This window comes from Hippopotamus amphibius, chromosome 17 (genome assembly GCF_030028045.1).
Source record: "Hippopotamus amphibius kiboko isolate mHipAmp2 chromosome 17, mHipAmp2.hap2, whole genome shotgun sequence".
Classification (NCBI taxonomy): domain Eukaryota; kingdom Metazoa; phylum Chordata; class Mammalia; order Artiodactyla; family Hippopotamidae; genus Hippopotamus; species Hippopotamus amphibius.
In genome coordinates this window covers 39,261,174-39,284,796 of record NC_080202.1, presented here as the reverse complement: position 1 = coordinate 39,284,796, position 23,623 = coordinate 39,261,174, and the positions used below count along the sequence as shown (strand labels likewise).

The window sequence follows — 23,623 nt, the reverse complement described above, 5'->3', positions numbered from 1 at the left end:
ACAATAATTTTTTTCTTGGGCATTTGGGGTGCTTTCAGTTTTCCATCGTTATAAGTAATGCTGGAATGAACATCTTCACACATAGTACATGGGATGTACTTCCTTAGAACATGCTACCAGAAACGTAATCATGGCTCTGAGGCCTGAACAATTGTTCAGCCTCCTGGCACATATCACCAATTGTTTGTCCGAGGGGTTATGCATCCCCCAGCACCACAGAAGAGTGCTGTCGTCACTCATTCTGAACAGTACTTAGGCCTAGTCAAGGCTGAAGGATGTTTGGTGAAGACATGGTAATTATGAGGGCAGAGAGATAGAGGAGAAAGATGATGACAGGGATTCAGACTAAATTAAGCAGAAAGTGATCCACAAGTCACCACAAACCTAGAGTGAGTCAGTACTCTGTTCATTCCCATTGTGGGGGAAAAAAAAAACTTTTGATAACAGGAGCTATTAATAGGGCATGGCATGTCCAGTAACCTTTCTGTTAGACTGCGCATTAGTCAGGCCCTTATGTGAGACGTGGATCCAGTCTGAGTCACTGAACTTCATAGAGAGAGAGGAAACTGGCAAAGATCAGAGAGCTTGATCAACTTCGGGGAGGACGGAAGAATCCCAGAGAAAAGTCGAAGGAGTCAAGTAGGCTCACTTTGGGAAAAATAGGAGACATCGCTCTTGCCTCAATACTGCAGAGGCTTCTATGGAAAGGACAACACTCAGTTTTTGCTTATTTCTTCAGAAGGCTGACTATAAGGAAAGAGGCCTCCAGCAACCAGCAGGAACTTCTGTAAGACACAGGCAAAACTTTTCCAGACTCTGGGGTGACTATTTAGGTCTTGGGCTGAGTGCTCTTGGGCTACTGGCCCTGGAAGTATTCCAGAAACTGCCTGTTCTCCTGCTCTTGAGTGGTTCAGATATCCACCTGCTCAGTGCCCATGAGGTGCTTCAGGGGGCCCCACTCCAGCTTTGTGACAACAGTTTCCTGGCAGCCCCCTGGGGAGGGGTGGGTGAGGTCACAGAGGAGCGCTGTGCAGGTTCCCTGGGCCAGAATTCTCCTCTCTGTCCCCTCACCTTCATTTCAGGGTGTTTACAGCCAGTCAGGTTGGCATGTGGTAACATCACATGATCTTGCTATTCCAGCCCTGCTGGGCATACAGTGGACTTAGATGCTGGTTTGGGGGAGTGGAAACTACTCAAACAAGGCCCTCTTGGTGGAGGGCCTTGAAGGCCTTGACATGGAGAGTGGGAGTGACCCAGGAGACCTCAAGAGCCATTTAACCTCCTACAGAGAGAGCTTCCTACAATGCAACAGTTGCTTTACAAACACTCTTTTGAGTTCTCAGAACTTCGGAGGTAGGTTTCCACAGGTATGGAACTGGAGATTAAGACAAGTTATTTGCCCAGAGTTACACGGCTGGTGAAGCAGTGCCTGCTAAGTCTACCTGACAGGAAAATCTGTGCCACAGCCTTTAGAGCATGCAGAGGTGAAAACCGCAGACCCAAAAGCCTCCCACCCAAAGCCACAAAGCTGACCTGGGACTGGGACTCAGGGGCCTCGCTATTCATCAGGGTGTCTTCCCAAGTCACATGTCCTCTTCCGACGTCTAATGTGGGGAGGCCGAGGATGTGACCAGGTCCAGGCCAGCCTGGGTCGGGTGTAACTGAGGAGCAGGCAGGCTGTGGACTGCGTTCTCTGCCCTCCAGACTCTCATCCCAACCAATGTTGTGAAAAGCCCGATTTCCTGGAGGGCCCAGCACGGGCTGAGTCAGTCGGCTTCTGGAGGGCCAGGGCAGAGGCAGCGAGGTGTAGTTTAAAAACTCTGACTTGTCAGAATTTCTGGGTTTCAGTCCAGGTTGAGACCCAGCAGGGACCTGTAGCAAGTTACTTAAAACTCCAAGTTTCCTTATCTGCACAACAGGGCAAAAGTAAACCCCACATGAAGCGCGCAGACGCCAGGACAGGCATTGTCATGCGCCAAAGCAATACCATCTGATCTTTGTTTCTTGTACTATCGAAAGCTCCGTGTGGCCCCAGCGAGGCCTGGGCTGGAGCAGGGGTAAAAACTACAACTCCCAGGAGGCGGCGGGCGGGCCGGCGCTGGGCGGTGACGTAATGGGGGCCGGCACGGGGCGCTGATTCGGCCTGAGCTGCCAGCGGGGTGGCTGCCGCCGCGGCTCATTACAGCTGCTGGAGCAGCAGCGGCCCCCGCCCCCGGGCACCCCTCGCGGGCCTCGACCTCTGGCCCCGCACGGTGAGTCTGGACGGGCGGCCTCGGAGTGGCCAAACCGGGAGCCTCCTGGGGCTAGAGGCGGGGCAGGAAAGGAGGTGGGGGCTGCTGGGGAGGCGGCCGGGGCTGGAGGGGACCGGGACAGGGTGAGCGGAGGTGGAGGGGGTGCATCAGCCGGGGTGGGGGGTGGTGGTGCATCAGTCGAAGGGATGCCCAGAGGGGGAAGTGGGGGCGGGAGACCGGGGATGGGGCGGAGAGAAGGAGCGCTTGGGCTGGGAGTGGGGGGCGGGGAACGGCTGGGCTTCGGGGATAAAGCTTTGGTCGCTTCCAGGGCTGGGTGAACGTGTGGGGGTGGGGGTGGGGGTGGGGTTCCAGACCGGCCCAGGTTCCGAGTGTGAGGTCCCAGGCTGGGGAACGGAGCGGGGGCCCCCACTTCGACTTGAAGTCCCACTCAGAAAACACCAACAATAGTGGGAACTCCGCCTCCTCGCTTCACCCTCTCCCGGTGCTGGTAGGGGTTCACTCCTGAACTCGCCGTGATTCCATTCCTACTGCCCTCCCGAGTCTGGGAGGCAGAACCGGGGCTGAGAGGTGAGCGACTGTGGCCCTGCGGGTTGGGGGGCGAGCAGAATGAAAATGACATTGTGGCGTGCTGCCAGGGACTCCCCCACTGGGGTCCAGGTTGCAGGCTCGGATGCTTTGTGCTCCTCACTCAGAAGGTGAAAGATTTGCTGTCCTGACTTTGGGGAGAGATTAGGAAGTGCTCACCTGGCTGCTGGCTCTGTGGCCTTGGCTTAGGTGTCTGACAGACAGGCTGGCAGGGATAGTTGTGTAGAGAGCCAGAGGGGAAGGGAGGGAAGAAGTAGGAAAGTTACCAGCAAGAAAGTAGTTAACAGAACAGAGTTGCTGCAGGCTCTGGTTTGAGGCAGGTTATGAAACCACATCAGGGACTGACACAGGCGGCCACCTGCCAGCTAGGGCAGAGAACTTCTCAGCTGGAGCTGCTGTGCACTTATTCTACCTCTGCCAGCTCCTTCTCCCCATTTCTCCCCTTCTGGGTCAGGGGCAACTGGTTATTTCACTAATGGAAGTGATGTGTCACACAAAAGTCTCAAGAGTGCTTCTTGCTGCCAGTCTTTTTCTTAGTTTATTGACCTCTTCTGTCTTTTTTTTTTGGCGGGGGTGGGGGGCTTCTGAGACTTTTTGCCCTCGGGGCACCTAGTGTTCTGGCTGCAGGAAGACACTTCCCAGGGCATCCGTTAAGTCATAGGTCTGGGTCATAGCTCCAGATCTCATTGGATGCCCTGTTACAGCCAGAAAGGAGTGTAGGGTCATCTGGGACTCAGCAAGGCTCTCGGCACTCCTGGACAAAATTCTAGGGAGGGCTGGAGGTCTTGCCACTCCTGCACCCTTGTCGGGCTAGGTTAGGGAGAAGTGGGGAGGGGCAGCAGTTTCTGGTCAGACTTGGGGAACTCTTTCTCTCTCCTTCGACAGTAGTTAAGTTCTTCAGAGCCCTCACTTCCTAGCCAGCCTCCCTGCGGCCCCCGCCCAGGTGGAGGCTTTTGCATAGTAGGTGTCCCAGGAGCTGCGTTAGGGTAACTGAAGCCCTAAGGCCCTGGGAAGGTAAACAACCGAGCCAGTCCTGGTTTTCTAGTTCCTTGGGTTTCTGTTGGGCCCAATTATCCAGCTTAATGGGTTGAGCTGATGGGCCCCAGGAGCATCACTACTTTTGGATGCACCCTAGGCCATCTCATGTATGTATGTTGGGAAGGTGTGTTGTGGATCACATTTCCCCTGAGGTCTCTAAGCTTGGAGCTGTCTGAGAGGAAATTTGTTCCCATTATCCTGGAAGTAGGAAACTGATCCTTGAGAATTCCAGCTCCTATGCAGACTCTGATCCTAGCCAGAGATAGAAGGCAACTGAGTCTGAGGGGGTTTGTCGCAGCAGGGTGAGGGAGGTGACTTTCTGGACACTTCCAGGATACCCTCATCTGGGACCCTTTTCTGTATCCCCAGGAAAGATAGGGCTGTTACCTTGGTGATGACCTTAGGATCTTTATCAGACAGAATCTTCCCTCAGCTAGGGAGGTGAACTAGTACAAAGGTGTCATCTGTTCCCACTTCCTGCTGGTTACAGGGCCCTCAGGGATCTCTGGACAGCTGAGCTCTGGACAAGGGGCTGCTCGTTCCCCTCCTTACCTGCATCCAGGAATGCAGCTGGGCCGCATTGTTTCCTGGGCATCAAGGGCAGCCCTCCTGGTTTCTCCTGCTGCAGGGCTTCTGCCCTTGGAGCTGGGCAGGGGAAGCCATGGTGCTAACTTATTCCTGGAAACAGGTGCTGGGAAAGGAGGTCCAGATGAGGACGGGTGGACAGAGAGGAAAAGGGGGCAGGAGAGAGGCCACAGGTGTGGTTCTGTGTCCCTGGGAGAGGTATGTTCATGTGGGAGCTGTAGATGTTGGCTGTGTTCTCTATCCTTGCCTCTCCTCCGGTGGGGAAAAGGGCCCTGGTGGTTTGGCAGCTAAGTGGGTGGCATCACGAGGGTTAGCCTGAGTGACTGCCAAATGGATAACACATCTGGATGCGTTGTTTTGTGTCACCAAGAAGGCGGCTTCCAGGTCTGGGCAAAGGTTGATCTCTAGTCTGGTTTCTCTTTTCTTCCCTTTCTCTCTCTTTCTACCCTACCAGTCCTCCTGGGTCAGGGTGTGGGAGACCCAAGACTGGAGAATTAGGGGAGATGGGTAGAAATAGTGACCCCCAAATATTTCATCTACTGCTGCCTGTCCTCACCTCTTTTTATTCCTCCTGATGGGGAGGGCAGGGGGCATAAGGGTGGAGATGTCTCATAGCAGACCCGCAGTGAGATGGACTCCAGCTGGGATTATGCCGAGTGATTCTTAGGGCACAGGCCTCTTTCTCCCCTCCCCTGGGCTTCATGGGAAGAGGGCCCTCTGGAGGGTGAGATTGTGGGATGGGCAGTGGTTTCTTTGCTCTGGGGCTGGATGCCTCTTGATGACCTATCCACCCAGGCAGTCCCAGTGCCTGAAAGGGCACTGTCCCGACTGGATGTTGTGCAGAGCAGCCTGGTTTTTATCCCAACCCAGCAGTGGGAAATGAGTAATGTCTGCATGGACTTTCTCTGGCCTCCTTGCTTGAGAATCAAAACAGTAGAACTGCTTGGAGTTCTTGGGGAGAGCAGAGCCTCCCTCCCTGCAGGATTTGGAGAGTGTGAGGGGACAGGGAAGGTGGTGTGACCTGTCTCACCTGTGCTGCTTGTTTGCAGAACGTGTCAGGAGAGGGGCAGCAGGATGAATGTGGGAACGGCGCACAGCGAGGTGAACCCCAACACGCGGGTGATGAACAGCCGTGGCATCTGGCTCTCCTACGTGCTGGCCATCGGGCTCCTCCACGTCGTGCTGCTCAGCATCCCCTTTGTGAGCGTCCCCGTCGTCTGGACCCTCACCAACCTCATCCACAACATGGTGAGGGCCTGCCTGCTGCCCGCCTTTGGCAGGGCCGAGGAGTAGGGGAGCCTCCCAGGTGTGGGCCAGATGTCAGGGCGACATGCTGACGACACCTGTCTCCGGAGCCCAAACCCAGCTCTCTTCTTTCTGCCCCACTCCCCCACTCCTTTTTTTTTCTCTCTCGGCTGTACCTCTCGGCTTGTGGGATCTTAGTTCCCCGACCAGGGATTGAACCTGAGCCCTCGGCAGTGAAAGTGCAGAGTCCTAACCACTGGACCGCCAGGGAATTCTCTGCCCCGCTTCCCTTTATTGGAATAAAGTCTGCAGATATGTCCACACCTCTAGGATGGGGTGGCTTGTGGACCTGGAAGATGGGCGATCGAGAGGTGAACTACGTGCCCCAAAGAGTCTGCAGGACCCAGGCGCCTGGGGCAGAAATGCCTCTTCTCAAGTTAGGATCTCAGAGCATCTTTCCCTCTTGCCCCTTTCTGCTCCCTCACTACCTGCTTGCTCCCTGGTACTCTTTTGGTGGGCAAGCAGGGGTCTCATTCCTTCCCATCAGCTTGCCCCCTCCCAGCTGGCACAGGGAGCCTAGCCCCAGGCCGCAGGGGCAGTGTCTCCATGCTGGTTCTGCAGCTGACTCTTCCCTGAGAGTTCTCCTTATTGCCAGGTCTGCCCTCTCACCCGGTGGGTCCCTGCCTGACCTCCAGCCCACCCCCCCCTGCCCAGCAGGGGGGCTCCACATCACCAGGAGCCCATGTCTGTGACTGGGGTGGAGGAGCTGAGCTGGAGGGCCTTTTGCCTTTTGCGTCCTCTAATGAAGGCGCCTCCCTTCAGGGTATGTACATCTTCCTGCACACGGTGAAGGGGACACCCTTTGAGACCCCGGACCAGGGCAAGGCGAGGCTGCTTACCCACTGGGAGCAGATGGACTATGGGGTCCAGTTCACGGCATCTCGGAAATTCCTGACCATCACACCCATTGTGCTGTGAGTGCCTCGGGGAGAGGAGGATGCCAGCGGGAAGGCCAAGGCCTGGGGGACCTGGAAGGCTTAAACCCCTTGCCAGCTGTGGTTCTTGGTGTGGGAATGAGCAGAGGAAGAAAAGTTGGGGTGTTCCTGGGTCTCAGGCTGTGCTCAGGGTGTGCCTCCCTTCGTCCCGCCTTTCCTCTGTTGGGGCTTCCTTCCTGCCAGTGAGTTTGGCCCACAGGCCTGGGGTAGAGCAAAGGGACTGGGTCAGCAGGGGCTTCTTTAGCCAGGGTGGGAGTGGATCTTGCCACCCTACTTCTGTTCCAGGGGGTCTTTCCCATAACTCCTTGGCTGTCAGGAATCTGCTTCCCCCCGACCAGGGAGTGAGGGAGAAAGGGGCCTTCCAAACAGAGTCTTATACCTCCTGCCAACCTTCCCCACCCAGGTACTTCCTCACCAGCTTCTATACCAAGTACGACCAGATCCATTTCATCCTCAACACTGTGTCCTTGATGAGCGTGCTCATCCCCAAGCTGCCCCAGCTCCATGGAGTGCGGATTTTTGGAATCAATAAGTACTGAGGGTGCAGCCCCTTGCCCTGCCTGGGATGGCAGGGGAGGGGTGAAGCCTGCGCTGCGATGCTGAAGACAGAAGGAGCCTCTGGGTGCCGCCAGAGATGGGGCTTGAGCCTCTGGGCCCTACTTTCCCCCTCACGTCCCCCAGTAGCAGACTTGGAGTAGTTTGTAGTGGGTTGGGGTGGGTCCCCCTGGGGCTCTGACCCCTTCTGATTTTTTTTGATCTTTTCCTTTTGCCTTTTGGATAGAGACTCTGTGGGGGTGCTCATGGAATGGGCTGGGCTTCTGGGCTGAACACAGACCTTTGAGGTTGGGACAGGAGGCCAGGGAAAGCCCCTGCTCACTTTCTCATCCTCAGACTGCTAAAGCACTTTAACCCCTGTGACCAGGGCAGAGGGGACGGTACAGCTTCTCGTTTGTTTCACTTTAATTCTTAAGCCTTTTGGATGACACTTAGTGTGTGCTTATATACGTGAAAGCAGTTGCGTGACAGTGCCTCATCCCTCTGGGTAGAGAATCGTCTAATCCAAGCTGGACAGCTCCTGTACAGCCTGCCTGGGGTACTAGGTGGTAGTGGGGAGGATAAGGAGGTGGGTGGTAGGGCTGGGTGTGGATGGCCTGGTCCCAGAGGTGGGGGAGCCAGGGCTGCAGCCACCCTGGCCCTGGTGGATGTGGGGAGGAGGTTGTGGGGAGGAGTGGGGGGTGGTGAATTGAGACTTAGAAGAATGGGGCCATGTAGCTGCAGGGATTGGTATAAGGGGGGGTGGGGACAGACCGAACCTCATTCTTTGGGAAGTGGTCAGGGAGGGGGGCAGGCTTGGAGGTGTCCCTTACCCACAGCGTGGGGGGGGTCGTGGGAAGGAAGGCTGCTGTGGGTTTGAAGGTCCTGGGTTGGCGTGAGGGGGTGGAGATGGGTGGAAGAGGCCCGTGCGTCATCGTACGCACAGGTCCAATTTGACACTGTCTCTGCAGTGGTGTGAGGGGCGCGGGGACACTGGGGCAGACATGATGGTGGTGGGGCCCTTCCACAGCCCTTCACCTGGTACCTCCTCGTGCAGACCAGCGCTGGGGCAGGGCCTCTCGTGTGGCATGCACAGACGGCTGCCCCCAAACGGGTTTGGTGGGCTGCAGAGTCCCGCACGTTCCCTGCTCGAGCAGGACGGTGGCAGGAGCAGGGAGTGACCTGCGGGCGCTGTCTGCCCAGGCGGACGAGGCGAGCGGCGAGCAGAAGCCTGAGCGTGGGCTGGAGGGGAGCCACCTCCTCCCCTCCCCAGTCCGACTGGGGTCTGTGTCTCTTCTGAGAAGGTGTGGGTGCCAGGGCCCTGAGGGAGTGGTGCCGGCGGGGGGTGGGCGTGGGGGGTCACTGGCCCTGTTTTCTGCCTCCCGGTCCCCCCAACCCCCACCCCATGTATCATAGGGAACGTTCACCTCAAAATCTTTCTAAGCAAAGTGTGAATAGGATTTTTACTCCCTTTGTACAGTATTCTGAGAAACACAAATAAAGGACAATGTGTTCCTATTTCCTGAGTCTGGCCTGCGCTTCCTGGAGGGCCCTGGGGGAGGGGCCGGGGGGAGGGCAGTGTGGGAGCACCAGGCCGACCCTCTACCTCGATGGCGGGAGGCCCCGGGGACCGCTGCTCTTCCTGCTGCCTCCAGCAGAGCACGCTGGAGGGGCTGGCAGGGAACTGGCAGAGGCAGCAAGCTGGCCAGAGAGCAGCGCCTCGCTCTGGGACTCCGCCTGGCTGTTCCTCAGACACAGCGTACACCTCTGGGCTCCACAGGCTGGCCGAGCCAGGCTGCGCTGGCAGAGGGGTCGCTTGTGACACGGCCAGGGAGCAGGGGTCAGTTCAGCAATGGCTTCATAAAGAAGCCAGAGTCCCAAGGGGTGCCCAGTCCTTTCCTCTGAATTCCTCCCCCCGTTTCACTTCTCTTCCTTGCCTTGGAGGGCTACATCTTCTCCTGGCCTTTGTGTCTTCAGAGGCGTCTTCCCGCTTCCTCCTCCCCGCCATAGGCATGAGTGGGAGGGGAAGAGGACTTAACTGAGGCTCACATGGCCAGGGGAGGGAGGAGTCTTTATAGTGTGTTCTGTGCAGTATCACCTGTGTATATCTGTTGATCTATCTCCCATCTGCTTCCTGGGTCCAAGAGGAGGGAAGGGTTGGTTTCTTACCTTTGGCCTGTCTGCCTCCAGCCCAGCCATAATGTGGCTTGTCTAAAAGCCTGAGAGGTGGGGCACCTGGCTTTCCGGTTTCTTTTTTCAATTCCTGTTGTATAGTTTCCTGAGACACAGTGGCCAGGAATTGTGCAGAGATCTTACACAGAGGGGACTCTTACACCTCCATTTTTGGTGAGTAGCTGAGGACAAAAACAAGAGATGGGCAGCCTCTGAGATGGACCTGTGGGGCTTGAGCACAGCCTTTCCATATACCCAGAAGAATTCCTAGGTGGGGAGTGAGTTGAGAGTTGGCCCCCATGGTGGAGGCAGGGGCAGAGAAGGGAGCGTGGGTGAGCAGGTGCCTGGGCCAGCCAGAAAGGAATTAGGGGAAGGTGGCCAGGAAGCCTGTGAGGGGGGATCTGGCCTCAGGAAGGTGGCAAAGGAGCCTGAAGAAAGGAAAAGGGATCTCAGGAAGGAGATGCAGAGTGATTGACAGAAGCGGAGAGAGTAAGGATTTGGAGGGAAGAGGGCCTGAAGGGTCCGATGTGGGGAGGACACAAGAGCTACGGCTGAACAGAAATGGGAGAGAGCAGCTGTGTCAGGCTGGACCGGCGGAGGGCCTGTGGAGGGTCCCGCAGGGCAGGCAAGATGGAGACCAGGGGCCAAAAGTAGACTAGGAGAGGGTGAAGGAGAGAGTGGGTGGAGGGAGGTGCCCCAGGTGGGGTTTGGGGGTTCATTTTATTTCACCAAGTATAAGGGGACCCTTCAGAAGGTGACTAGAAACGGAGGAGACAGGACTTGGGGGTGCGGGGCTCTCCAGGGCGCCCAGCTCCAAGCCACTCTTGAGTACAGAGGTAAAGTACTACCTTTTCTCTTTCATTCCCTTCTGAGGCCAATTTATCACCATCCCACTGGGAAATGGTTGGTAGGGGCACCATCCAACTGCCTTGCAGAACAGGAAGGGAGCAAGGCCCAGGAGTCAGAGCCAAGGGAAGAAGTCATCTATTGGGGCTGGTAATGTGAGGCCTGGCAGTCATGCGCCTCATCTCTTCCTGGGTCCTCTGCTCATCAGCACTGGTGGGGGTCTGGCTGAGGAAGGTGGGCCTGCCTTTCCAGCCATCAGGCCCCTCTGAGCAAGGGGGCGACTCTGCTGTGGGAGACACAGAAGACAGGTCTCGCTTTCCCTTTGGGGCAATCCCCACTTTCAGAAGCGTTCCACGAGGGGCAGAGGAGAATCGGCATTTGTGATGGTCATCCCACCTTCGTGTGTAGAGACCATCGCACCTGCTACAGACAGGGAAGGCAAACCATTCCGGTTGGCCTAGAACTTTTGGATCTTTCTCGACCCCAAGCTGCCTAAGGTAGAAGATTTAAAAACCTGAACCAGTATCTCCCTCCCTCAAACTGCAGCGGGCTTCCTTTTCTCAGTTGGTCCAGGCACAATGCCTGCAGTATTTGAGGAAGTCGCCAGAGCTGTGGTCTACCAGATGGACCCTGCTGGGGATATGATTGCTGTCAGAAGCCTCATGGATGCCGACCGATTCCACTGCTTCTATCTGGTAAAGAAGAGCAGACATTTCTTTGGATACCAGTATGACAAGACAGACCTCACCCTAGAGGACATCCTGGAGATGGAAGAGGGCGAAGTGCTGTTTGATAAGCTGGTTCCTGGGCCCCAAGGTCAGTATGAGGTGGATGAGACTTTGCCACTCCTGTTCTACCCACTCTCAACACCCCATTGCTATTAACCAGGCCAACCAGTCAATAAAGAAACCTGTGGAATTTGTATGTACACATCCATACACCTCAATTTAAGAAATGTGTGGGAGAGCTGCATGGGGAGAAGGGAATAGAGGAAATGGAAATTTATTTTTATTGGAAACTATTCGTAAATAGTCTTCTTTCCTATTTTTTTCCTTTGTAAATAATTCGCTTTTAAATTAGCTGAGGTCTTCTCATGGGTTTATAATGTTTATCATTTAAATGGATAAATAAATGGAGGCAGTTTGCTTAGTGGTTAGGAAAGGACTCAGGCTTTAGAATTGGGGGCATCTGGCTTCAAAACCCGGCTCTGCCACAATTACCAGCTGGGTGACCTCTGGACAAGTGCCTTTATCTAAGTTTGTTTCCTCACCTATCAACTCAAGAAGAGTGTTGCAAGAATCAAATGAGATAAATTACGTAAATCATTTACCACAGTGCCTGCAAGAAGGAGCATTGAATAAAATTCGCCCCAATCATTCTGCTGGTGATGGCGACCATTATTACCTCTTCCTGTTCCTGGAGATCATGGCTGAATGGGAAGTTGCTGGTGAGCAGAAAGAACTCCCTAAGGGCCTGAAGACCCTAATAGAGAAGTCTGTTCCATCCCCCTGCTTCCAAGCTCAGTGATTCCTGGGGTTTCTGCGTTTCAGAAGCCCCAGGATAGGTGCTGATGCACCCTCACTTGGAGACTTATTACAGCGTTTCACGCCTCATGGTGAGGAGTTTTACAGCTCAGACATCTTTGCCAAAGCCCATTTGGGTCTCACCAAGAGATGGAAAAGAATTCTAACAACACCACTGTAAAGTTTTAGATCACCTGCCACGTGCCTGGTACTGCTGTTATGTGACCAAGAGTAGTGCCCAGATTACTCGCAGGTGGCAGGCTTTTCCACAAGTGGCATTTAATTAAGCAAGCAAAGGGCTTTTGGAAAATTTCAGATTAGTGTTTTTCAAAGACTCTGAGTCAATTCTCTGAAAAGTGAATTGCCAAGAGTCAATTTACTAAAAGCTAGTTCTCAAAAAAAAAAAAAAAAATCAGTTTGCCAAATGACATGTTCACTGAAAACAGAAAAAAACTTTAAAGCAGGACTAGGATGTTCTACAATGATCATATTACACCCCAAGGGCAGGGGCAAGTTTCGTTATGGAAAAAAAAAGTTGACGAAGTCAGTTAACTTCCTTTAAGGGAAAGTCTACCTGTTTGCATAAAAAAATTCAGAGGCAGAGGTGAAAACAAATTTTTAAAAAATCCTTAAGAATGAGGTGAACTGGTAATTTAGATTGATTTTCAGCAACTTGGCTTGCTCCCTTTTCAAGCAGATTATTATTTTTTTAACTATATGGTATAGATGGTGTACATGTTTTTTTTTTCTTTTTTAATTAACTAAAGACCATACTTTATTCAGATTTCCTTAGTTTCTATCTAGTGTCCTTCTGTGTTCCAGGATCCCATCCATGACATCATATGACTTTTAGTTGTTACGTCTCCTTTGGCTCCTCTTGGCTGTGACAATGTCTCAGACTTTCCTTGTTTTGATGGCGTTGACAGTTTTGAGGAGTACTGGTCAGGCATATTGCTGAACACCCCCCTACTGGAATTTGTCTGATTTTTTTCTTACAGTTAGACCTAGGCAATGGGTTTGGGGGAGGAAGACTGCAGAGGTAAAGTGCTGTCCTCATCACATCATATCAAGGGTACCTACTATCAACATGACTTATCACTGTTGATGTTGACCTTAGTCACCTGGCTGAGACAGTGCCTGTCAGTTTTCTCTGCTGTCAAGTTATTCTTTCCCCCTTCCCCTCTCCATACTGTTTTATTGGTTGATTGACTGCTGTGCCAAGTGGCTTGCAGGATTAGTTCCCTGACCAGGGATTGAACCCATGCCCCCTGCAGTGGAAGCGTGGAGTCCTAACTACTGGACTGCCAGGGAATTTCCCCCATACTGTATTCTTTGTGTGCATAAGGTCTGATTTTTCTTTCTCTCTGATAAAGTACACACAAACTTTTACGTTCCTCAAGAAACAAATGGACCCTGAGACATTAGTGTCACACACACAGGACTGATTTCAGGCACTATTTCTAGGTCTGTCATGTTTCCACCAGTTTCAAAATGCAATTTTTCTCTGGCAATCCTGCCCTGCCCCCAAAACCCAGCAGTATAAGCTCTCCCTCCTCTGTAGGCTCAGAAGTGGGAGGTCTGAGAGAAAGGCACTCAGCCTGGCAGCATCTCCACACATGCGCCGCTAACTCTGGGGCAGCAACTGACTTGGAATCCAGGCCCTTATGCAAGCCCTTATGCAAGGCCAGGCAGAGTCCACGTGGGTAGGCAACTTTCCAGAGTTGCCTCACTTTACACCTGCACAGTTCAAACAAACACAGAGATTGAACTCTGCTTAATTTTTATTTCCCAATGGTCAGGGTCTCCTAATTCTTTCGCTTTACTTTTCCTTGTCTCATTCCAGCCTCTTAAATAGTTAAATAAGACTAGCTTGCATTTATTGAGCATTTAGTACATGTGCCAGGCACTCTACGTGCTTAACTACATTATTTAATTTCCTCAAGCACGGGAAGTAGGTACTATTAATAGTCTCCTTCTATAGGGACTTCCCTCGTGGTCCAGTGGTTAAGACTCCGAGCTGCCCTTGCAGGGGGCTCAGGTTCCACCCCTGGTGGGGGAACTAAGATCCTGCATGCTGCGTGGCCAAAAAAAGAAAAAAAAAAATCTCCCTCTATAGATGAGGAAACAGATTCCAAGGTGACGTGACATATCCAAGGTCATTTGATAAGAAGGTGGCAGAGGGGCTACAGGCATGATGACTCCTGGTGAGAACAGCATTGGCCGGAGGAGAGCCACAGCTGGAAGACTTCCTCAGAAGGGAAGGGGATCGTGGAGGGGAGCCCAGGACGGGGCACACCAGGGAGGATTTTCTAGAGAGAGATCTTTTGGGCCAGCCTCCGTGTGACCTTTACCTTTCTCTTTCCAGATCAAGAGGATAAGACCCAAGTTATGGACTGCGTAGACGCAAAGGGAAATTTGGCAGTGAAACTACCCAAAGAAGAAAAAACTGAAGGCGGAATAACCATCTATGAGCACCAGGAGCACGGCATCGAGTTATCGAAGACCCGGATACTTCAGAAATTCCTGGATTCCCTTGACAACAAGTGAGGCTGGATGCGGGCAGCCAGGGGGGAGGAGAGAGGGAGAAGCCCATTTTGGGCGCCAAGGGCATCTGAGGTGGGGGGCCCCTGACTAGTGCAGCCTCCCCTCCCTCCTCCCAGCTCTCCCCAGCCCACTCCTTCACACAAGCACGCCCTCCTCTTCTCCACCCTCAGGAAGCCTTCTCATTCTTCCAGGACCTGCCTCCAGGAGCCCTTCTTCTGAGGCCCCCAATTCACGCCTTTCCTCCAGGGTGATTGATGACTCTGGCGTGGATCAAAACTGGCTGGTTTCAAGAGGCCACTCTCCTCTGTTTTCCTATACTGTGTTGGCCAAATCTGTATTTTGTGCCTGTTTCACTCTGCCTTGTGGCAAGCCAGTGGTTTCCATGTTCCCTTCCCTCCCTGCACTGGGAACAACTTGTGATCAAGGACTGACGTTACTAGCCTCTTTGTTTATCCCCGGCACAGGCTAAGTACTTGGAAAGAGAGTTGAAATGAAGCGCAATGAAATCAAAGTACCCCGGCTGAACATTTCCTGTGCAGGAAATGCCACCGCTCCACCCCACCAGGGTGGCACCAATCAAGTGCCACAGAAGCTCTGATAGCTGAGGGCATGGTCCTTCCAAGGGACTTAGAGGGAGGGACATCACCAGCCTTCCCCCTCAGCAACTGTGCTGCGGTTGGTATTGGTGTCTTCTTCCCTAGCTGGAAAGTGTGGACAGTTCAGGGGAAGGGACCCCAGTGTTCTCCTGGGCTAGCCCTCCTTGAGTGGGGTGGATGCCTTTTGCTTTTCCTTTTTAATTAAAAACTGAAAGGCTGACAGTGAAATTGTACTGGTCCTTTGAACTCACCCTACCCACCACAGTATTGCTGGGGAGCGGCCGCTGAGTGTTTCTGAGGAAACTCAATTTTTTCTAGCATGCCTGTTGTTTCAAGGGTGAGGCTATGTGGAATGTGTAAATAGTTGTGTGGGGAAGGGTAGGCAGAGGAAGGTCTGAGGAGGCAAGGATGTAGGACTTTCTTGGGGGCCTTTTTGTTGCAAATACCTGCACTTCCACCAGGTAGGTCGGTAGGTAAATATAAATATAAATACATATATATTTGGCTGTGTGGGGTCTGAGTTGCAGCATGCAGGATCTTAGCTGCAGCACGTGGGATCTGGTTCCCTGACCAGGGATTGAACCTGGGCCCTCTGCATTGGGAGCGCAGAGTCTTAACTGCTGGACCACCAAGGAAGACCCCCATCAGGCTGTTTTAAGTCACAAAGTGAATTTCCTTATGGAATCAGAGATGCCTCATGGACCCCAAGGGTTGACAAAGCAGCCAGGCCCCAGAGACCAGTGCGGGGAGCTGGAGCCCCTTCTCAGAGAAGGGGCTGCTGTGGACTGGGCAGATGCCTGTCTGAGTGCCACGGGAAGGGCACAAGCTTCGGACTCACACACCCTGGGGTTTGAATCCCAGTTCTATATTTATTAGCTGTGTGAACTCAGACCACTCACAACCTGTCTCTAAGCCTTGATTTCGTTATGAAAGACGGATGCAATCCTGCCTACGTCATAGAGGGGTGGTGAGGCTTGAATGACATGGTGTGTGAGGTGTCTCAGTGCGGGCACACTGTAATCTTCCAGAAGTGCTAGTGGGTTCCCTCCCCGCCCACAGTGGGTAAAGTGAACCGTGATGAGGGTGCTGCGTTCCTTGGTCTTCCGGCCTCAGAAGCACTTACTCTGAAATAGAAACTAGCTGGTGGAGGGGGGAATGTCCCTGGGGGGTGGGGCCCCTCTCATGCCCCCTTTACTCCCTCCAGGAAGCTGAAGACGACACTGCCCCCTTCATTCCGATCAATCCAGGCGATGAGAGAAGACCTTTATCTAGTGACGGAAACTCTGAAGACGATAAAGAAAGAAACCCTGGAAAGTGAACAGCAATATACATTTTGGAACTGGATCGCATGTTTTGGTCTCCACTGTGAACACAAGGTTAGGATCCTGGGAGGCAGGGACTGTGGGAGAGCCAGCCTGGCTCACCCACCGCAGGTCAGGGGCTGCCCACCCAGATGCCAGGCTCTTCAGCTCTTCCTTCAGACCTCTCTGAGCAGTGCTGCCTGCTCCTTGGCCTTCTTACGACTTCTCCTCTTGCCCTAAGACAGGGTGTGGTGTCACTCGTCTCTCCCCTCCTACTCTCTAGTGATGTCCTGTTTTCATTTGCTTCAGAGTGCTTCTAATTACACGGGTGTGTTTTGCTCGTTCACTGACTTCCTCCCTTTCTAGGAGGCAGGAGGGCAGGAGCCATGATGCCTGGAACAGAACAGGCATGTGTGTCCTCCGTAAATTTTTTTTTTTTGGCCGTGCCACGCGACTTGTGGGATCTTGGTTCCCTGACCAGGGATCGAACCCAGGCCCCTGGCAGTGAAAGTGCTGGGTCCTAACCACTGGACTGTCAGGGAATGCCCCATAAGTATTTGTTGAATGAAGTAGAAACAACATGAGTTTTGGGATCAGATGTGGGTTCAAATTTCAGCTCTGCTGCTGTGAAACGGGCTCATTTGCTGACCCTCTCAGAGCCTCAGTTCTCTCATTTGTAAAATGAGGATAAAAATGTCTACATCCCAGGATTGTTTGGGAGATCAGGCAAGATACCTACGTCAAGCGCCTAGGGGTCAGTCAACCTGAGCTCCTTTTTCCTAGCACCAAAGGAAAGTGACCATCGGCCCTGAGAAAGTCGTGGGCTATCGAGTAAGGCAGCTCATCTTCCCCAACGCGGAGAGGATGAGTAAGTAGGGCCTGGTGGGGCAGGGTGGGTGGGGAGCCTGAACACATGAGGAGGGTGGGGGTCTATTCAGCTGGGGTCTATGTCAGCCTGGAGGGGTCCTGGTGAGCTGGAAGGCGGGGGGAAGTTCCAGGGAATGAGAAGGGTGGAGGATTCTTGCTCAGACACCACTGACCCGGGATTTGCCCCAGCATGACACTAATTCTTCCCTAGTGGTGTTAACTCCCGTCTCTCTCCCAGTATTTTTTTTTCTGTTGGGGGCCAGAGTGGGAATATTGGGGAGATGTTAGAGAGAGGACTTTACAGAGAGAGAACTGAGCTTTCTGATAACTGGTCTTTCTCTCTCTTTTTACAAACTGGTTTAGATATTTGTTTCTCGGACAAAAAAGAAAAATCCTTTCCGGAAGGTAAGTGAGCTTCTGGGCCTCCTGTTCATCATTCCAGAATGGGCAAGGATACTATTTTAAAAAGAAGATAACAAATAACCTGGAATTATAGTTATTAGTGCTAAGAATGTAATAGGATGTACCCAGGTGGGAACTGTGGTAAAGGCAGGAGAAAAAGCTGCCTGTTGGAGAAGTAGGTTGGATTGCATGTTGGCCTAGGGTTTCCAGGCTCCGCCAACTTTGATTTGCTCTGTGTAGGTCAGTGTGCTGGATCCCGGGCTCACAGCCCTTACTGAAGGGTTATTGGCCTAGGAAGCACACCTGAATTGCCTGGCCGGTTCTCACATAGTAGCACTAGCACTGAAAGCAGCACTGGACTGGTTCTCAGGGTCTAGTCCTGAGATTAGCTGTATAGCCTCCTAGCCATGGTTATACTGACTTTAAAATGAACTAGGATTAGACTAGGAGATCCCTATGATTCTGAATGTGGCTTCCTCTGGAATTTCAGAGTCTTTCCCTGAATCCAATAAGGACTGTACTGCCTAAAAGGCCTTGTGAAGGAGTAGAGAGAGGTCAGATGGAGTAGAATATTCAAGAAGAATTTCTGGAAGTGGTAGAAGTTGCAGGTTCAGTCCTGACAAGGTCTTGCTAGCTCAAAAGAGACTCTCTATCACTCTAAAGTGCCATAACAGAGGAGTCAGGGGGTAGATTCCAGTTCCTGCCCTGATCCAAATTTGCTGAGGGCTGAAGGGACGGTGCTCCCTCTCTGGGCTTCCATTTCTCCGTCAATCATCTAGGCATAATCCTATGGCTGCCTGCCTCTGAGGGTTAGGAAGGGTCTGTAAATACAGCGCTTTGTCATTCACACACAGTGATGAGGATGGACGCTCCCGGGCATGGGCAGTGAGGGCTCACAGTCCAGAATTCAAAACTTCCACCACTGGGACAAAAAAGTCCACAGGGGGGTGGAGGTGACCTGAGGACTCTCTGAGATCATTCTTCCTCTCTTTGCAGAGAAAGATGGTGGTTCATCTGGGTTAGGTAAGGATGGAAGCCAGCTGTGTTGAGGGTCACTGCACTCCTCACCCTTGAGCCCTCTGGCCTCAGGAAGTGCAACTCAGGTGGGGCAGCTGAGTGTGCGTGCGCGTGTGTGTGGGGGGTGGGGGGGGTGCGGTGGCGGTGGTGGTGGAGCGTGTTGGGAGGAGAAGGGTAGGGCAGTGCCCAAAGTATGTTTCAACCTTAGTCTGGAGGTTGCACCTGTCTCCTCTAAACACAGTGATTCTCATTGGTTGTATATAGTCATCAACTGGGGGGAACTTTAAAAGTGGTGATACCTGAGTCGCACCTCTAGAAATTCTGATTTAATTGATCTGGGGGTGAGGCCTGGTCTGGCATCGGGTCTGGGCACTCTCCAGGGGATTCTCATGCACAGTCATGACTGAGAACCACTGCTCTAACTTCCTCTAAATCCTCACTTCTCCTACTGTGGTCCAAAGCTTCCACTTTGAATGGCAAGGACTACATAAGCTTTGATTTCCTGGAGGTGGAGAAGAATTGAGGGTTGGTACTAGACTGAGGATACGCTGGGGAAGTGGAAGTGGGGTCAGTGGGAGGCAATGCTGGTGGGTGTCTGGGAAGAAGGATGCTTCATTTTAATAGGAAAATATTAGAAGAAGGGAAGATACAGAGAGGTGGTCTTCAGAAGAAGAAGAGATAAAGAATGGGGCCTGGGGGGCCTTGGTAATGGAACTTGCTAGGCTGGGTGGGTTGGGTTCTTAATTTCTGCCTCTCCAGGGAAGTCCCTGAGTTTGGGGCATTTCAGAAGCATGAAGGAGGAGATGCAGGACATGGTGCGAGTCTTCCAGGGTCTGACTGAGGAGGAGCAAAAAGAAGTGCTAAGTTGCTTCACTAAGTGCCTCAGCAAGAATGAAGAGCTGCAGAATCTAGAGCGAAGAGTAAGAGGCCCAAGGAAGAAGTGGGGCAGAGAGAGGGAGGAGCCAGTGGGGAGACAACCTGCTATGTAATGGGACTGGGCTCATCTCCCCCGTCTCCTGGTCCTAGGTGTCTGAGGTCCGGCGCTCCGGTGAGCTACAGGTGGAGGGCCCAGCAGGTCCTCTCATAAACAGCCTTTTTAATGCTGCTGGGATCTTGATAGAGGAGCGCGCGGAAGCCATTTGGGATTTCCTGGATGCCTTGATGGGTGAGGAGGGGTTTGGATATAAGCTGGCGTGGAGGAGGAATCAAATCTTGGGAGAAAGGGGGTATATACTGCCTGTTACATTTTGTGAGGCATAGAACTTCACACTTCAGAAACTAGCCATCTTCCCCGGGATTGAGAGACTGCCTCGTCTTCCCCTGTGGTGCAGTCCACGACCTCCTGCAGGCTAAGAGGAAAGCAGGAGCCCATTTGGAAGAACCCCCATCCAGCACTCCTGGGGGCTCTCTGGAACCTCCTCTCATGCTTGTCCCAGGTCTGACCAGACAGTGAAGCCCCGTCCCACTATGTGCCTCACCTCTCAGCCAACCACCCTCTTTTTTTGCCCCCAGAGCTGTCTGAGGAACGAAAGCTTGTTGCTGAGGCCCTAGATAAGGGGATCCTGCCCCTATTGAAGGACAAGGTAAGACAGCCCGGGCTGAGGGTCCAGGTCCTAGTGGAAGTGAATGCCCATGCTTTCAAGGGACCCAGAAGTCCCAGTGACCAGTCCCTTCCTACTTCACAGTCCTCTGCCAGCTCACGTCTATGCAGCTGGTGTGTGGCAATTTCCTGGACATGTTGTTTCCAGGACAATTTGGGATGGGCTTTTTAGGCTCTGTTGCTTGCCTGTGGGCAAGAGAGGGGGTGGAAAACTGTTAGTCCCAGGAGGGCAGTTGGCCACACCCTGACTGATCAGCAGCGTCTGTCACTATGTTGAGAATCTGAGGCTCTCCAGACCCTGCAGGAAAGAGTGCCATGGTGGATTACTACGTCTGCCACGGGCTCAGGATTAAGGAGTGTGGCCAAATACTTGTCATTTCTGGTATATTTCCTCGTTCCCAGATTTTACAACCTGATGGGTTTCCTTCCAGGTGGAGTCTACCCTGGAGCAGAACTGGGGTGAGCAGCCCTGTGACGTGGGCTGTGACCCTGAGGCACGGACTCTCTGTGCCCTCTACGTTGTTGTCTCCGTCCTGCTGCAGCTGGGTGAGAAGCCGACCTCTGTGTCTTCCTAACAGCATGTCAGCTCTTTAAGCATTCTCCCCACAAGCCTCTGGGTGCTCCCCTCCCCAGTGCATCCTCACCATCTCTATTCCCAATCACCAGAATAATGTCTTTAAAACAAGCCGCTGCCTATGTTTGATATAGCCCATTCACCATGATAATGTCCAAAAGCCAGCCTGGACTGTACACATGAACTCCTGATGAAAAGTGGCAGATGGATCATATGAATTTCCTCTCCTTCTTGAAATCTCAATAAATGACAATAAAGTGATGGAAAAGGTAGAAACCCACAAAGGATAAAAGAGAAATTAGGCAGCAGATGAGGGATTTCAACATCTTCAGAAGCAAGAAAGCAATTAAAGGAGTGCAAGCTAGGAGACGCGGGGCTGAGGGGTGCGGAAGCGTGTAGGAGGAGGCTGCTGCTTTTCATCACGGGCCTTTTAGTTCTATTTAACATTAGCAAAGGCCTAAACAGACATTTCTCCAAAGAAGACATACAGACGGCCAACAAACACATGAAAAGATGCTCAACATCACTAATCATTAGAGAAATGCAAATCAAAACCACAGTGAGGTATCACCTCACACCAGTCAGAATGGCCATCATCAGAAAAATCTAGGAACAATAAATGCTGGAGAGGCTGTGGAGAAAAAGGAACCCTCCCGCACTATTGGTGGGAATGTAAAGTGATACAGCCACTATGGAAAACAGTATGGAAGTTCCTCAAAAAACTAAAAATAGAACTACCATATGACCCAGCAATCCCACTACTGGGCATATATCCTGAGAAAACCATAATTCAAAAAGATACATGTACCACAATGTTCATTGCAGCACTATTTACAATAGCCAGGACATGGAAGCAACCTAAATGTCCATCGACAGATGAATGGATAAAGAAGATGTGGCACATATATACAGTGGATTATTAGCCATAAAAAGGAATGAAATTGAGTTCTTTGTAGTGAGGTGGATGGACCTAGAGTCTGTCATACAGAGTGAAGTAAGTCAGAAAGAGAAAAATACCATATGCTAATACATATATATGGAATCTAAAAAAATGGTACTGATGAACCCAGTGGGAGAGGAAGAATAAAGACACAGATGTAGAGAACAGACTTGAGGACACGGGGAAGAGGGGGAAGGAGAAGCTGGGACAAAGTGAAAGAGTAGTATTGACATTTATACACTACCAAATGTAACACAGATAGCTAGTGGGAAGCAACTGCATAACAGAGGGAGATCAATTTGATGATTGGTGATGACCTAGAGGGGTGGGATAGGGAGGGTGGGAGGGAGGCTCAAGAGGGAGGGGATATGGGGATATATGTATAAATACAGCTGATTTGCTTTGTTGTACAGCAGAAACTGGCACAACCGTATAAACCTATTATACTCCAATAAAGATCGAAAGAAAAATATTTTCAAGACAATGTAATTAAAAGTAAAAGAAATATATACTTGTTGTAAAGCATTTCAGATATTTCTCAAAGTCAAAGGTAAAGGTACTCTGTGATCTCCCTTCTCCCTTTAATACAACCACTATTAACATTTTGGGGTATGTGAACATTTTTTCTACGGGGCAGTTTTAACAATGGTAACTTAAACATGAAGCTAGGATGATATAGCATACCTTTGTTTTGTAACTATCTTGTAAATTTGTAAAAATATTATATGCAACAGGAACTCTCATGAGTGCTGTTGGGGTATAGCTTGGTCCACCACTTTGGAAAACTGTTTAACACTATCTACTAAAGCTAAACATAGGCCTATGACTCAGCAACTCCACTTCCTTGGCATATGTCCAAGAGAAATGAGTGAATGTGTTCACTGAAAGACTTGCATGTACAAAAACATTAAAATAAGAGCCCCAAGCTGAAAACTATTCAAACGTCCAATAGCATTAGGATGGATACATATACTGCGGTATACTTATGCAATAAAAGAGAACAAATTACTGCTACACTTAACAACATGGATGGCTCTCACAGAGAGAATGCTGAGCAGATGAAGCCAACACAAAAACATATTGATGTCTGGGTCCTCTGAGAAGCGGGTGCCAAAATGGAATCAGATATGCAAGAGACGTTTTAGGGGAAAAGCCCGTGAAGAATAAAGGGAGAGGGAGCCGGAATAGGCCTGGAAAACCTTCAAATCACACTGCAGGCCTAAAACCTGTGAAAGGAGAGGAGGAGGGAGAGATTGAGCAGGAAGAGTCTCAGATGGCAGCACAGTCTGAGGGTCTCAGCCAAGCCAACCTGAGCAAAGGTGGTCTGCGGAGGACTGCCCATCAGGCAGGAGGGCCAGGCTCCAGTGCCTTATACTCAGCCTTCGGCTGGGAGTAGCCCAGGGGAGCTGGGGCTCAGGAGGCAGATCTACAGTGGGGTGGACTAGAGGTTCTCAGTCAACTCTGCTTCCTACAGCAGGTTCTCCTAAAGAAAATCCGGGTGGTACCCTCCATGGCCACCACAATGCTGTATGATTCCATTTATGTGAGGCTCGAGAACAGGCAAAACTAAGCAGTGGTGGTAGAAGTCAAAATAGTGGTTATCTTGGTGGGGACAGGAGTGACTGGGAAGGGGCATGAGGAAATCTTCTGGAGAGCTGGAAATATATCAGGATTCACTGAGCTGACATTTGAGATCAGTAGATTTTACTGTAAGTGTATTATATTCAATACATCAATAAAAAAGGCTTAAAAGGCATACAGTATATAATCCCATGTAAATGAAGTGAGAAACAAGCAAAGCTCCATGATGGTGGTAGAGGTCAGAACAGTGGTTATCTCAGAGGGTGCAGCATTGACTGGGAAGGGCCATGGGAGAATCTTCTGGGGCACTGGACATATTTTATATCTTGATCTGGAAAATGCTAACATGGATATGTAACCACATGTTTACATGTGTAAACATTTATTAAGTTAAACACAAGATCTGTGCACTTTACTGTGAGTTTT

The 23,623-nt window shown here is 51.6% G+C and overlaps 2 protein-coding genes across 4 annotated transcripts; both read left to right on the top strand.

Annotated features, from left to right (window-relative positions):
• The first annotated feature begins 2,132 nt into the window (after nucleotides 1-2,132).
• On the top strand, nucleotides 2,133-8,752 carry ORMDL3 (ORMDL sphingolipid biosynthesis regulator 3). 2 transcript variants are annotated; one of them, XM_057716986.1, is made up of 4 exons: nucleotides 2,133-2,252; nucleotides 5,510-5,708; nucleotides 6,528-6,679; nucleotides 7,104-8,752. In XM_057716986.1, exons 2-4 carry the CDS (start codon nucleotides 5,535-5,537, stop codon nucleotides 7,237-7,239), a joined length of 462 nt encoding a protein of 153 aa, XP_057572969.1. In that variant the 5' UTR covers nucleotides 2,133-2,252; nucleotides 5,510-5,534; the 3' UTR covers nucleotides 7,240-8,752. The 2 variants fall into 2 exon arrangements, with proteins under 2 accessions (XP_057572969.1, XP_057572968.1); XM_057716985.1 differs by lacking the exon at nucleotides 2,133-2,252 and adding an exon at nucleotides 2,650-2,819.
• A 2,078-nt stretch (nucleotides 8,753-10,830) lies between these two features.
• On the top strand, nucleotides 10,831-21,938 carry GSDMB (gasdermin B). Of its 2 annotated transcripts, XM_057715847.1 has the most exons (10): nucleotides 13,784-13,911; nucleotides 14,141-14,318; nucleotides 16,120-16,291; nucleotides 17,000-17,084; nucleotides 17,447-17,488; nucleotides 18,482-18,508; nucleotides 19,262-19,422; nucleotides 19,529-19,667; nucleotides 20,015-20,085; nucleotides 20,534-21,938. In XM_057715847.1, exons 2-10 carry the CDS (start codon nucleotides 14,164-14,166, stop codon nucleotides 20,675-20,677), a joined length of 996 nt encoding a protein of 331 aa, XP_057571830.1. In that variant the 5' UTR covers nucleotides 13,784-13,911; nucleotides 14,141-14,163; the 3' UTR covers nucleotides 20,678-21,938. The 2 variants fall into 2 exon arrangements, with proteins under 2 accessions (XP_057571831.1, XP_057571830.1); XM_057715848.1 differs by lacking the exons at nucleotides 13,784-13,911; nucleotides 17,000-17,084; nucleotides 17,447-17,488; nucleotides 18,482-18,508; nucleotides 19,262-19,422 and adding an exon at nucleotides 10,831-11,068.
• Nucleotides 21,939-23,623: the final 1,685 nt, after the last annotated feature.

Bases quoted from the DNA above. Each gene is read 5' to 3' on its own strand.
- ORMDL3 (XM_057716986.1), top strand. From the start codon at position 5,535: ATGAATGTGGGAACGGCGCACAGCGAGGTGAACCCCAACACGCGGGTG. The intron at 5,709-6,527 runs GTGAGGGCCTGC...GCCTCCCTTCAG, and splicing joins CCAACCTCATCCACAACATG to GGTATGTACATCTTCCTGCA. The intron at 6,680-7,103 runs GTGAGTGCCTCG...TTCCCCACCCAG, and splicing joins ACCATCACACCCATTGTGCT to GTACTTCCTCACCAGCTTCT.
- GSDMB (XM_057715847.1), top strand. From the start codon at position 14,164: ATGGACTGCGTAGACGCAAAGGGAAATTTGGCAGTGAAACTACCCAAA. The intron at 19,668-20,014 runs GTGAGGAGGGGT...TTTTGCCCCCAG, and splicing joins TTTCCTGGATGCCTTGATGG to AGCTGTCTGAGGAACGAAAG. The intron at 20,086-20,533 runs GTAAGACAGCCC...GTTTCCTTCCAG, and splicing joins TGCCCCTATTGAAGGACAAG to GTGGAGTCTACCCTGGAGCA.